The sequence below is a fragment of the Primulina huaijiensis genome, chromosome 12 (genome assembly GCF_012295235.1).
Source record: "Primulina huaijiensis isolate GDHJ02 chromosome 12, ASM1229523v2, whole genome shotgun sequence".
NCBI lineage: Eukaryota > Viridiplantae > Streptophyta > Magnoliopsida > Lamiales > Gesneriaceae > Primulina > Primulina huaijiensis.
Window position 1 is genome coordinate 745515 of NC_133317.1, and position 15612 is coordinate 761126.

The following is a 15612-nucleotide window of genomic DNA, read 5'->3' on the forward strand; positions in this document are numbered from 1 at the left end:
CCTGTATCTTCTTTTTATCGCTTGAATATTGGTTGTGAAAGAAAGTTAGATAGTTAAAAATCCTAAAACCAAGTCATCTAAATATTTGGCGTGAGAACTTGATTTTTGCAAATTAGTTCTCCTAATAGTTTTCATCCCGATGGATTTTTTTACGTTAGGAGAACTATTTTGTTTAGCAAGATTCTCATCTAGTTATTGATTTTGATAAGTAATTTTTTTTATAAAACTCATGTTAAAAAAACATTTAAAATTATTATGGGACTCATCTTTATGATTAATTTGTACATGCAGTATATGCTTCGACATTTTCCTTGAGGACTGAAAATGAGTGATCAGCAATCTGACATGATTTATGTTGGCAACCTTTCTGTTGATATCAGAGAATCGGAGGTTGAAAACGTATTTTACAAGGCCTGATTAAGCATTGCGATTCTCCTTTCTCTGCCTCTGTGTGGGTGCAGTTACTCTCTGGCTTCATTCTTCTGTTTCATCCAGGTTTACTTTATCATTTTCATCATCCGAGATTCTAATTTGACGTGCCGGTTCTTTTTTTTATTGGTATCATTAACTTGCGTCACTAACGTTATGTTTAAAATTTTGTAGTTAACGATGGGGAGATCAAGCTTTTTGAGAGTCTTTCTATGTTTGATAGTTTTATCCAGTACGTATGAAAATGAAGAAATTGAGGCAGACGTAACTTTTTCTGGCCTTGGAGATTATGCGACCTTTCTTTCGACGAAGTTAAGTGATTTTTCCGTGTCTTCTTTTTATCGCTCGAATATTGGTTGTGAAAGAAAGTTAGATAGTTAAAAATCCTAAAACCAAGTCATCTAAACTTTGGCGTGAGAACTTGATCTTTGCAAATTAGTTCTCCTAATAGTTTTCATCCCGAGGGATTTTTTTACGTTAGGAGAACTATTTTGTTTAGCAAGATTCTCATCCAGTTATTGATTTTGATAAATAATTTCTTATAAAACTCATGTTAAAAAAACATCTAAAATTATTATGGGACTCATCTTTGTGATTAATTTGTACATGCAGTATTTGCTTCGACGTTTTCCTTGAGTACTGAAAATGAGTGGTCAACAATATGGCATGATTTATGTTGGAAACCTTTCTGTTGATATCAAAGAATCGGAGGTTGAAGACGTATTTTACAATGCCTGATTAAGCATTGCAATTCTCCTTTCTCTGCCTCTGTGTGGGTGCATTTACTCTCTGGCTTCATTCTTCTGTTTCATCCAGGTTTACTTTATCATTTTCATCCTCCGAGATTCTAATTTTACGCGCCGGTTCTTTTTTTTATTGGTATCATTAACTTGCGTCACTAAGGTTATGTTTAAAATTTTGTAGTTAATGATGGAAAGATCGAGCTTTTTGAGAGCCTTTCTATGTGTGATAGTTTTATCCACTACGTATAAAAATGATGAAATTGAGGCAGACGTAACTTTTTCTGGCCTTTGAGATTATGCTACATTTCTTTCAACGAAGATAAGTGATTTTCCTGTATCTTCTTTTTATCGCTTGAATATTGGTGGTGAAAGAAAGTTAGATAGTTAAAAATCCTAAAACCAAGTCATCTAAACTTTGGCGTGAGAACTTGATTTTTGCAAATTAGTTCTCCTAATAGTTTTCATCCCGAGGGATTTTTTTACGTTAGGAGAACTATTTTGTTTAGCAAAATTCTCATCCAGTTATTGATTTTGATAAGTAATTTCTTATAAAACTCATGTTAAAAAAACATCTAAAATTATTATGGGACTCATCTTTATGATTAATTTGTACATGCAGTATATGCTTCGACATTTTCCTTGAGGACTGAAAATGAGTGGTCAGCAATCCGACATGATTTATGTTGGCAACCTTTCTGTTGATATCAGAGAATCGGAGGTTGAAGACGTATTTTACAAGGCCTGATTAAGCATTGCGATTCTCCTTTCTCTGCCTCTGTGTGGGTGCATTTACTGTCTGGCTTCGTTCTTCTGTTTCATCCAGGTTTACTTTATCATTTTCATCCTCCGAGATTCTAATTTTACGTGCCGGTTCTTTTTTTTATTGGTATCATTAACTTGCGTCACTAACGTTATTTTAAAATTTTGTAGTTAATGATGGAAATATCAAACTTTTTGAAAGCTTTTCTATGTCTGATAGTTTTATCGACTACGTATAAAAATGAAGAAATTGAGGCAGACGTTACTTTTTCTAGTCTTGGAGATTACGCGACCTTTCTTTCAACGAAGTTAAGTGATTTTTCCGTGTCTTCTTTTTATCGCTCGAATATTGGTTGTGAAAGAAAGTTAGATAGTTAAAAATCCTAAAACCAAGTCATCTAAACTTTGGCGTGAGAACTTGATCTTTGCAAATTAGTTCTCCTAATAGTTTTCATCCCGAGGGATTTTTTTACGTTAGGAGAACTATTTTGTTTAGCAAGATTCTCATCCAGTTATTGATTTTGATAAGTAATTTCTTATAAAACTCATGTTAAAAAAACATCTAAAATTATTATGGGACTCATCTTTGTGATTAATTTGTACATGCAGTATTTGCTTCGACGTTTTCCTTGAGTACTGAAAATGAGTGGTCAGCAATATGGCATGATTTATGTTGGAAACCTTTCTGTTGATATCAAAGAATCGGAGGTTGAAGACGTATTTTACAATGCCTGATTAAGCATTGCAATTCTCCTTTCTCTGCCTCTGTGTGGGTGCATTTACTCTCTGGCTTCATTCTTCTGTTTCATCCAGGTTTACTTTATCATTTTCATCCTCCGAGATTCTAATTTTACGCGCCGGTTCTTTTTTTTATTGGTATCATTAACTTGCGTCACTAAGCTTATGTTTAAAATTTTGTAGTTAACGATGGGGAGATCAAGCTTTTTGAGAGCTTTTCTATGTCTGATAGTTTTATCCACTACGTATAAAAATGATGAAATTGAGGCAGACGTAACTTTTTCTGGCCTTGGAGATTATGCTACATTTCTTTCCACGAAGATAAGTGATTTTCCTGTATTTTCTTTTTATCTCTTGAATATTGGTGATGAAAGAAAGTTAGATAGTTAAAAATCCTAAAACCGAGTCATCTAAACTTTGGCGTGAGAATTTGATTTTTGCAAATTAGTTCTCCTAATAGTTTTCATCCCGAGGGATTTTTTTACGTTAGGAGAACTGTTTTGTTTAACAAGATTCTCATCCAGTTATTGATTTTGAAAATTAATTTCTTATAAAACTCATGTTAAAAAAACATTTTAAATTATTATGCGACTCATCTTGTGATTAATTTGTTCATGCAGTATTTGCTTCGACGTTTTCCTTGATGACTGAAAATGAGTGGTCAGCAATATGGCATGATTTATGTTGGCAACCTTTCTGTTGATATCAGAGAATCGGAGGTTGAAGACGTATTTTAAAAGGCCTGATTAAGCATTGCAATTCTCCTTTCTCTGCCTCTGTGTGGGTGCATTTACTCTCTGGTTTCGTTCTTCTGTTTCATCCAGGTTTACTTTATCATTTACATACTTCGAGATTCTAATTTTACGTGCCGGTTCTTTTTTTTATTGATATCATTAACTTGCGTCACTAACCTTATGTTTAAAATTTTGTAGTTAACGATGAGGAGATCGAGCTTTTTGAGAGTCTTTCTATGTTTGATAGTTTTATCCAGTACGTATGAAAATGAAGAAATTGAGGCAGATGTGACTTTTTCTGGCCTTGGAGATTATGCGACCTTTCTTTCGGCGAAGATAAGTGATTTTCCTGTGTCTTCTTTTTATCGCTTGAATATTGGTGGTGAAAGAAAGTTAGATAGTTAATAATCCTAAAACCGAGTCATCTAAACTTTGGCGTGAGAACTTGATTTTTGCAAATTAGTTCTCCTAATAGTTTTCATCCCGAGGGATTTTTTTACGTTAGGAGAACTATTTTGTTTAGCAAGATTCTCATCCAGTTATTGATTTTGATAAGTAATTTTTTATAAAACTCATGTGAAAAAAACATTTTAAATTATTATGAGACTCATCTTTGTGATTAATTTGTATTTGCAGTATTTGCTTCGACGTTTTCCTTGAGGACTGAAAATGAGTGGTAGCAATCTGACATGATTTATGTTGGCAACCTTTCTGTTGATATCAGAGAATCGGAGGTTGAAGACGTATTTTAAAAGGCCTGATTAAGCATTGCAATTCTCCTTTCTCTGCCTCTGTGTGGGTGCATTTATTCTCTGGCTTCATTCTTCTGTTTCATCCAGGTTTACTTTATCATTTTCATCCTCCGAGATTCTAATTTTACGTGCCGGTTCTTTCTTTTATTGGTATCATTAACTTGCGTCACTAACTTTATGTTTAAAATTTTGTAGTTAACGATGGGGAGATCAAGCTTTTTGAGAGTCTTTCTATATGTGATAGTTTTATCCAGTACGTATGAAAATGAAGAAATTGAGGCAGACGTGATTTTTTCTGGCCTCGGAGATTATGCGACCTTTCTTTCGACGAAGATAAGTGATTTTCCTGTGTCTTCTTTTTATCGCTTGAATATTGGTGGTGAAAGAAAATTAGATAGTTAATAATCCTAAAACCAAGTCATCTAAACTTTGACGTGAGAACTTGATTTTTGCAAATTACTTCTCCTAATAGTTTTCATCCCGAGGGATTTTTTTACGTTAGGAGAACTATTTTGTTTAGAAAGATTCTCATCCAGTTATTGATTTTGAAAATTAATTTCTTATAAAACTCATGTTAAAAAAACATTTTAAATTATTATGAGACTCATCTTTGTGATTAATTTGTACTTGCAGTATTTGCTTCGACGTTTTCCTTGAGGACTGAAAATGAGTGGTCATCAATCTGACATAATTTATGTTGGAAACCTTTCTTTTGATATCACAGAATCGGAGGTTGAAGACGTATTTTACAAGGCCTGATTAAGCATTGCAATTCTCCTTTCTCTGCCTCTGTGTGGGTGCATTTATTCTCTGGCTTCATTCTTCTGTTTCATCCAGGTTTACTTTATCATTTTCATCCTTCGAGATTCTAATTTTACGTGCCGGTTCTTTTTTTTATTGGTATCATTAACTTGCGTCACTAACGTTATGTTTAAAATTTTGTAGTTAATGATGGAAAGATCGAGCTTTTTGAGAGCTTTTCTATGTCTGATAGTTTTATCCACTATGTATAAAAATGATGAAATTGAGGCAGACCTAACTTTTTCTGGCCTTGGAGATTATGCTACATTTCTTTCAACGAAGATAAGTGATTTTCCTGTATCTTCTTTTTATCGCTTGAATATGGGTGGTGAAAGAAAGTTAGATAGTTAAAAATCCTAAAACCAAGTCATCTAAACTTTGGCGTGAGAACTTGATTTTTGCAAATTAGTTCTCCTAATAGTTTTCATCCCGAGGGATTTTTTTACGTTAGGCGAACTATTTTGTTTAGAAAGATTCTCATCCAGTTATTGATTTTGAAAATTAATTTCTTATAAAACTCATGTTAAAAAAACATCTAAAATTATTATGGGACTCATCTTTATGATTAATTTGTACATGCAGTATATGCTTCGACATTTTCCTTGAGGACTGAAAATGAGTGGTCAGCAATCTGACATGATTTATGTTGGCAACCTTTCTGTTGATATCAGAGAATCGGAGGTTGAAGACGTATTTTACAAGGCCTGATTAAGCATTGCGATTCTTCTTTCTCTGCCTCTGTGTGGGTGCAGTTACTCTCTGGCTTCATTCTTCTGTTTCATCCAGGTTTACTTTATCATTTTCATCCTCCGAGATTCTAATTTTACGTGCCGGTTTTTTTTTATTTGTATCATTAACTTGCGTCACTAACCTTATGTTTAAAATTTTGTAGTTAATGATGGGGAGATCTAGCTTTTTGAGAGTCTTTCTATGTATGATAGTTTTATGCAGTACGTATGAAAATGAAGAGATTGGGGCAGACGGGACTTTTTCTGGCGTTGGAGATTATGCTACATTTCTTTCAACGAAGATAAGTGATTTTCCTGTATCTTCTTTTTATCGCTTGAATATGGGTGGTGAAAGAAAGTTAGATAGTTAAAAATCCTAAAACCAAGTCATCTAAACTTTGGCGTGAGAACTTGATCTTTGCAAATTAGTTATCCTAATAGTTTTCATCCCGAGGGATTTTTTTACGCTAGGAGAACTATTTTGTTTAGCAAGATTCTCATCCAGTTATTGATTTTGATAAGTAATTTCTTATAAAACTCATGTTAAAAAAACATCTAAAATTATTATGGGACTCATCTTTATGATTAATTTGTACATGCAGTATATGCTTCGACATTTTCCTTGAGGACTGAAAATGAGTGGTCAGCAATCTGACATGATTTATGTTGGCAACTTTTCTGTTGATATCAGAGAATCGGAGGTTGAAGACGTATTTTACAAGGCCTGATTAAGCATTGCGATTCTCCTTTCTCTGCCTCTGTGTGGGTGCAGTTACTCTCTGGCTTCATTCTTCTGTTTCATCCAGGTTTATTTTATCATTTTCATCCTCCGAGATTCTAATTTTACGTGCCGGTTCTTTTTTTTATTGGTATCATTAACTTGCGTCACTAACGTTATGTTTAAAATTTTGTAGTTAATGATGGAAAGATCAAGCTTTTTGAGAGTCTTTCTATGTCTGATAGTTTTATCCACTACGTATAAAAATGATGAAATTGAGGCAGACATAACTTTTTCTGGCCTTGGAGATTATGCTACATTTCTTTCAACGAAGATAAGTGATTTTCCTGTATCTTCTTTTTATCGCTTGAATATTGGTGGTGAAAGAAAGTTAGATAGTTAAAATCCTAAAACCAAGTCATCTAAACTTTGGCGTGAGAACTTGATCTTTGCAAATTAGTTCTCCTAATAGTTTTCATCCCGAGGGATTTTTTTACGTTAGGAGAACTATTTTGTTTAGCAAGATTCTCATCCAGTTATTGATTTTGATAAGTAATTTCTTATAAAACTCATGTTAAAAAAACATCTAAAATTATTATGGGACTCATCTTTATGATTAATTTGTACATGCAGTATTTGTTTCGACGTTTTTATTGAGGACTGAAAATGAGAGGTCAGCAATCTCGCATGATTTATGTTGGCAACCTTTCTGTTGATATCAGAGAATCGAAGGTTGAAGACGTATTTTAAAAAGCCAGATTAAGCATTGCAATTCTCCTTTCTCTGCCTTTGTGTGGGTGCAATTACTCTCTGGCTTCATTCTTCTGTTTCATCCAGGTTTACCTTATCATTTTCATCCTCCGAGATTCTAATTTTACGTGCCAGTTCTTTTTTTATTGGTATCATTAACTTGCGTCACTAACGTTATGTTTTAAAGTCTGCAGTTAATGATGGGGAGATCAAGCTTTTTGAGAGCTTTTCTATGTCTGATAGTTTTATCCACTACGTATAAAAATGAAGAAATTGAGGCAGCCGTTACTTTTTCTGGTCTTGGAGATTACGCGACCTTTCTTTCAACGAAGATAAGTGATTTTCCTCTATCTTCTTTTTATCGCTCAAATATTGGTCGTGAAAGAAAGTTAGATAGTTAAAAACCATAAAACCAAGTCATCTAAACTTTGGCGTGATAACTTGATTTTTGCAAATTAGTTCTCCTAATAGTTTTCATCCCGAGGGATTTTTTTACGCTAGGAGAACTATTTTGTTTAGCAAGATTCTCATCCAGTTATTGATTTTGATAAGTGATTTCTTATAAAACTCATGTTAAAAAAACATCTAAAATTATTATGGGACTCATCTTTATGATTAATTTGTACATGCAGTATATGCTTCGACATTTTCCTTGAGGACTGAAAATGAGTGGTCAGCAATCTGACATGATTTATGTTGGCGACCTTTCTGTTGATATCAGAGAATCTGAGGTTGAAAACGTATTTTACAAGGCCTGATTAAGCATTGCAATTCTCCTTTCTCTGCCTCTGTGTGGGTGCATTTACTCTCTGGCTTCATTCTTCTGTTTCATCCAAGTTTACTTTATCATTTTCATCCTTCGAGATTCTAATTTTACGTGCCGGTTCTTTTTTTTTAATTGGTATCATTAACTTGCGTCACTAACCTTATGTTTAAAATTCTGAAGTTAATGATGGGGAGATCTAGCTTTTGAGAGCCTTTCTATGTCTGATAGTTTTATCCAGTACGTATGAAAATGAAGAAATTGAGGCAGACGTGACTTTTTCTGGCCTTGGAGATTATGCGACCTTTCTTCCAACGAAGATAAGTGATTTTCCTCTATCTTCTTTTTATCCCTCAAATATTGGTGGTGAAAGAAAGTTAGATAGTTAAAAATCCTAAAATCAAGTCATCTAAATTTTGGCGTGAGAACTTGATCTTTGCAAATTAGTTCTCCTAATAGTTTTCATCCCGAGGGATTTTTTTACGTTAGCAGAACTATTTTGTTTAGCAAGATTCTCATCCAGTTATTGATTTTGATAAGTAATTTCTTATAGAACTCATGTTAAAAAAACATCGAAAATTATTATGAGACTCATCTTTATAATTAATTTGTACATGCAGTATTTGCTTCGACGTTTTCCTTGAGGACTGAAAATGAGTGGTCAGCAATCTCGCATGATTTATGTTGGCGACCTTTCTGTTGATATCAGAGAATCGAAGGTTGAAGACGTATTTTAAAAAGCCAGATTAAGCATTGCAATTCTCCTTTCTCTGCCTCTGTGTGGGTGCATTTACTCTCTGGCTTCATTCTTCTGTTTCATCCAGGTTTACCTTATCATTTTCATCCTCCGAGATTCTAATTTTACGTGTCGGTTCTTTTTTTATTGGTATCATTAACTTGCGTCACTAACCTTATGTTTTAAATTCTGTAGTTAATGATTATGTCTGATAGTTTTATCCACTACGTATAAAAATGAAGAAATTGAGGCAGCCGTTACTTTTTCTGGTCTTGGAGATTACGCGACCTTTCTTTCAACGAAGATAAGTGATTGTCCTCTATCTTCTTTTTATCGCTCAAATATTGGTGGTGAATGAAAGTTAGATAGTTAAAAATCCTAAAACCAAGTCATCTAAACTTTGGCGTGAGAACTTGATTTATGCAAATTAGTTCCCCTAATAGTTTTCATCCCGAGGGATTTTTTACGTTAGAAGAACTATTTTGTTTAGCAAGATTCTCATCCAGTTATTGATTTTGATAAGTAATTTCTTATAATACTCATGTTAAAAAAACATCTAAAATTATTATGGGACTCATCTTTATGATTAATTTGTGCATGCAGTTTATGCTTCGACATTTTCCTTTCAGGACTGAAAATGAGTGGTCAGCAATCTGACATGATTTATGTTGGCAACCTTTCTGTTGATATCAGAGAATCTGAGGTTGAAGACGTATTTTACAAGGCCTGATTAAACATTGCAATTCTCCTTTCTGTGCCTATGTGTGGGTGCATTTACTCTCTGGCTTCATTCTTCTGTTTCATCCAGGTTTACTTTATCATTTTCATTCTTCGAGATTCTAATTTTACGTGCCGGTTCTTTTTTTTATTGGTATCATTAACTTGCGTCACTAACCTTATGTTTAAAATTTTGTAGTTAATGATGGGGAGATCAAGCTTTTTGAGAGTCTTTCTATGTCTGATAGTTTTATCCAGTACGTATGAAAATGAAGAAATTGAGGCAGACGGGAATTTTTCTGGCGTTGGAGATTATGCGAACTTTCTTTCAACGAAGATAAGTGATTTTCTTGTGACTTCTTTTTATCGCTCAAATATTGGAGGTGAAAGAAAGTTAGATAGTTAAAAACCATAAAACCAAGTCATCTAAACTTTGGCGTGAGAACTTGATTTTTGCAAATTAGTTCTCCTAATAGTTTTCATCCCGAGTGATTTTTTTACGCTAGGAGAACTATTTTGTTTAGCAAGATTCTCATCCAGTTATTGATTTTGATAAGTAATTTCTTATAAAACTCATGTTAAAAAAACATCTAAAATTATTATGGGACTCATCTTTATGATTAATTTGTACATGCAGTATATGCTTCGACATTTTCTTGAGGACTGAAAATGAGTGGTCAGCAATCTGACATCATTTATGTTGGCAACCTTTCTGTTGATATCAGAGAATCGGAGGTTGAAGACGTATGTTACAAGGCCTGATTAAGCATTGCGATTCTCCTTTCTCTGCCTCTGTGTGGGTGCAGTTACTCTCTGGCTTCATTCTTCTGTTTCATCCAGGTTTACTTTATCATTTTCATCCTCCGAGATTCTAATTTTACGTGCCGGTTCTTTTTTTTATTGGTATCATTAACTTGCGTCACTAACGTCATGTTTAAAATTTTGTAGTTAATGATGGAAAGATCAAGCTTTTTGAGAGCTTTTCTATGTCTGATAGTTTTGTCCACTACGTATAAAAATGAAGAAATTGAGGCAGACGTTAATTTTTCTGGTCTTGGAGATTACGCGACCTTTCTTTCAACGAAGTTAAGTGATTTTTCCTTGTCTTCTTTTTATCGCTCGAATATTGGTTGTGAAAGAAAGTTAGATAGTTAAAAATCCTAAAACCAAGTCATCTAAACTTTGGCGTGAGAACTTGATCTTTGCAAATTAGTTCTCCTAATAGTTTTCATCCCGAGGGATTTTTTTACGTTAGGAGAACTATTTTGTTTAGCAAGATTCTCATCCAGTTATTGATTTTGAAAAGTAATTTCTTATAAAACTCATGTTTAAAAAACATCTAAAATTATTATGGGACTCATCTTTATGATTAATTTGTACATGCAGTATTTGCTTCGACATTTTCCTTGAGGACTGAAAATGAGTGGTCAGCAATCCGACATGATTTTTGTTGGCAACCTTTCTGTTGATATCAGAGAATCTGAGGTTGAAGACGTATTTTACAAGGCCTGATTAAGCATTGCAATTCTCTTTTCTATGTCTCTGTGTGGGTGCATTTACTCTCTGGCTTCATTCTTCTGTTTCATCCAGGTTTACTTTATCATTTTCATCCTTCGAGATTCTAATTTTACACGCCGGTTCTTTTTTTTATTGGTATCATTAACTTGCGTCACTAACCTTATGATTAAAATTTTGTAGTTAATGATGGGGAGATCAAGCTTTTTGAGAGTCTTTCTATGTCTGATAGTTTTATCCAGTACGTATGAAAATGAAGAAATTGAGGCAGACGTGACTTTTTCTGGCGTTGGAGATTATTCGAACTTTTTTTCAACGAAGATAAGTGATTTTCTTGTGTCTTCTTTTTATCATTTGAATATTGGTGGTGAAAGAAAGTTAGATAGTTAAAAATCCTAAAACCAAGTCATCTAAACTTTGGCTTGAGAACTTGATTTTTGCAAATTAGTTCTCCTAATAGTTTTCATCCCGAGGGATTTTTTTACGTTAGGAGAACTATTTTGTTTAGCAAGATTCTCATCCAGTTATTGATTTTGATAAGTAATTTTTTTATAAAACTCATGTTAAAAAAACATTTTAAATTATTATGTGACTCATCTTTGTGATTAATTTGTACATGCAGTATTTTCTTCGACGTTTTCCTTGATGACTGAAAATGAGTGGTCAGCAATATGGCATGATTTATGTTGGCAACCTTTCTATTGATATCAGAGAATCGGAGGCTGAAGACGTATTTTAAAAAGCCTGATTAAGCATTGCAATTCTCCTTTCTCTGCCTCTGTGTGGGTGCAATTACTGTCTGGCTTCATTCTTCTGTTTCATCCAGGTTTACTTTATCATTTTCATCCTCCGAGATTCTAATTTTACGTGCCGGTTCTTTTTTTTATTGGTATCATTAACTTGCGTCACTAACGTTATGATTAAAATTTTGTTATTAATGATGGGGAGATCAAGCTTTTTGAGAGCTTTTCTATGTCTGATAGTTTTATCCACTACGTATAAAAATGATGAAATTGAGGCAGACGTGACTTTTTCTGGCCTTGGAGATTACGCGAACTTTCTTTCAACGAAGATAAGTGATTTTCCTCTATCTTCTTTTTATCACTCAAATATTGGTGGTGAAAGAAAGTTAGATAGTTAAAAATCCTAAAATCAAGTCATCTAAATTTTGGCGTGAGAACTTGATCTTTGCAAATTAGTTCTCCTAATAGTTTTCATCCCGAGGGATTTTTTTACGTTAGCAGAACTATTTTCTTTAGCAAGAATCTCATCCAGTTATTGATTCTGATAAGTAATTTCTTATAAAACTCATGTTAAAAAAACATATAAAATTATTATGGGACTCATCTTTATGATTAATTTGTACATGCAGTATTTGCTTCGACATTTTTCTTGAGGACTGAAAATGAGTGGTCAGCAATCTGACATGATTTATGTTGGCAACCTTTCTGTTCATATCAGAGAATCTGAGGTTGAAGACGTATTTTACAAGGTCTGGTTAAGCATTGCCATTCTTCTTTCTCTGCCTCTATGTGGGTGCATTTACTCTCTGGCTTCATTCTTCTGTTTCATCCAGGTTTACTTTATCATTTTCATCCTTCGAGATTCTAATTTTACGTGCCGGTTTTTTTTTTTATTGGTATCATTAACTTGCGTCACTAACCTTATGTTTAAAATTTTGTAGTTAATGATGGAGAGATCAAGCTTTTTGAGAGTCTTTCTATGTCTGATAGTTTTATCCAGTACGTATAAAAATGAAGAAATTGAGGAAGCCGTTACTTTTTCTGGTCATGGAGATTACGCGACCTTTCTTTCAACGAAGATAAGTGATTTTCCTCTATCTTCTTTTTATTGCTCAAATATTGGTGGTAAAAGAAAGTTAGATAGTTAAAAATCCTAAAATCAAGTCATCTAAATTTTGGCGTGAGAACTTGATCTTTGCAAATTAGTTCTCCTAATAGTTTTCATCCTGAGGGATTTTTTTACGTTAGGAGAACTATTTTGTTTAGCAAGATTCTCATCCAGTTATTGATTTTGATAAGTAATTTCTTATAAAACTCATGTTAAAAAAACATCTAAAATTATTATGGGACTCATCTTTATGATTAATTTGTACATGCAGTATTTGCTTCGACATTTTCCTTGAGGACTGAAAATGAGTTGTCAGCAATCTGACATGCTTTATGTTGGCAACCTTTCTGTTGATATCAGAGAATCTGAGGTTGAACACGTATTTTACAAGACCTGATTAAGCATTGCCATTCTCCTTTCTCTGCCTCTGTGTGGGTGCATTTACTCTCTAGCTTCATTCTTCTGTTTCATCCAGGTTTACTTTATTATTTTCATCCTTCGAGATTCTAATTCTACGTGCCGGTTCTTTTTTTTATTGGTGTCATTAACTTGTGTCACTAACCTTAGGTTTTAAATTAGGTAGTTAATGATGGGGAGGTCAAGCTTTTTGAGAGTCTTTCTATGTCTGATAGTTTTATCCACTACGTATAAAAATGAAGAAATTGAGGCAGACGTGACTTTTTCTGGCCTTGGAGATTATGCGAACTTTTTTTCAACGAAGATAAGTGATTTTCCTGTGTTTTCTTGTTATCGCTCAAATATTGGTGGTGAAAGAAAGTTAGATAGTTAAAAATCCTAAAACCAAGTCATCTAAACTTTGGCTTGAGAACTTGATTTTTGCAAATTAGTTCTCCTGATAGTTTTCATCCTGAGAGATTTTTTTACGTTAGGAGAACTATTTTGTTTAGCAAGATTCTTATCCAGTTATTGATTTTGATAAGTAATTTCTTATAAAACTAATGTTAAAAAAATAATTTAAATTATAATGAGACTCATCTTTATGATTAATTTGTACATGCAGTATTTGCTTCGACGTTTTCCTTGAGGACTGAATTCTTCATGTTATCAGAGCTACCATGGTAAAACACGGTCTCGCCACAAGAACCTCTTCGGAGGAAAAATCCGATATCCTTGAGCCGAATCCCAACCCTTCCAATAACTCTCTCCTTATCACTCATCACCGCCTTATAGGTCCGAACTACTTGCAATGGTCCAAATTCGTAAGAATGTTATTCTGTGGACGCGGCAAAGAAGAATACCTCACCGGAGAAATTGAAGCCCCAGCAAAGACTGATGTCGGCTATAAGAAGTGGAACACGGAGAATCAGTTAATCATGTCATGGCTCATCAATTCCATGAGTTTGGAAGTTGGTGAGAATTTCCTTCTCTACGAGACTGCTAAAGATGTTTGGGAGGTAGTCCGTGAGACGTATTCGAGTTCCAATAACACCTCGGAACTGTCGGCTATTGAATCAGCCCTTCACGACCTCCGGCAGGGAAAACTCAGTGTCACCCAGTACTATAATGCCCTCACCAAACAATGGCAGCAACTTGATGTTTTTGAAACCCATGCTTGGAAGTGTATGGAAGATGGTCTGCGCTATCGCAAGATTGTGGAGCAAAAGCGCACCTTCAAGTTTCTACTCGGTCTCAACAAAGAACTAGATGATGTTCGAGGCAGAGTAATGAGTGTCAAGCCATTCTTGGGTCTTCGAGAAGCTTTTGCTGAGATTCGCCGCGAAGAAAGCCGCAAGAAGGTCATGATGGGCCCACCTCCTACCTCGGTTGATGGTTGTGCCCTCCTCGGGTCTTCACTCGGTGCTACTACTAGAGCAACTCAACAAGAGAGGCGTAAGTCACAGCCAACAAATCATGTCTGCAACCTTAGCGCAAAATGCTATTGGATCTAAATCCACCAGCCTTCACGCTACCCAAGGTACAGAAGTTCTTGCTCTAATTTCCGCTCAGCAGTTCCCGTGCTCTTGGATTGTCGACTCGGGTGCCTCCGACCATATTACCGGCAACCGGAATCTCTTTACAACATACCAACCCAATATTGACTCTCTCCATGTTCGGATCGCGGATGGTACCAAGACCTGGATTGCTGGTTTCGGTTCCGTACAGATTTCCTCCGACCTTACTCTTAAATATGTGTTGCATGTTCCTTCTTTGGATTGCAATTTATTGTCCATTAGTAAATTGACAACCGATGAACATTGCTCGGCTAATTTTTCCAATAATGTGTGTTTTTTCCGGGAGTTGGGATCGATGAAGACGATTGGCAGTGCTAGGATGTGCTCAGGCCTCTATCTCCTCAATACAAGTCTATACAGCCTCGAGTCTCGCACTCATTCCTGTTCAAATTCTAGTTTTGGTTTTCATATAGAGTCTGGAAGTGATGTTATGCGCTTACACTTTCAGTTAGGTCATCCAAGTTTCTTTTATCTTGAAAAATTGCATCTGAATTTATTCGTTAATAAAAAGTCGAGGTTTTTTCATCGTGATATCTGTCAACTTGCAAAACACACTCGGGTCTCATATAATCCTATCCCATACAAACCTTCTCAACCATTTTCACTCATCCACAGTGACATTTGGGGCGCATCTCGGATACCCAATATAAATGGAGCCCGGTGGTTCGTCACCTTCATCGACGATCATACCCACCTTACATGGGTCTTTCTTATGAAGGACAAATCTGATCTCGCCCATATATTTCCAGCCTTTAACACTATGATCCAAACACAATTCAATACCCGTATTCGGGTTCTCAAGTCTGATAATGCCCGTGACTATTTCAACACCACCTTAGGATCCTATTTCACCAAGCATGGCATTGTCCAAATCAGCTCTTGTGTTGTCACACCGCAACAAAACG

General features: G+C 34.8%; 1 protein-coding gene across 1 annotated transcript; it reads left to right on the forward strand.

Annotated features, from left to right (window-relative positions):
* The first annotated feature begins 13810 nt into the window (after window positions 1-13810).
* On the forward strand, window positions 13811-14644 carry LOC140990050 (uncharacterized). Its single transcript, XM_073459636.1, has one exon. It carries the CDS (start codon window positions 13811-13813, stop codon window positions 14642-14644), a length of 834 nt encoding a protein of 277 aa, XP_073315737.1.
* Window positions 14645-15612: the final 968 nt, after the last annotated feature.

Coding starts and splice junctions, on each gene's coding strand:
- LOC140990050 (XM_073459636.1), top strand. CDS start 13,811: ATGGTAAAACACGGTCTCGCCACAAGAACCTCTTCGGAGGAAAAATCC.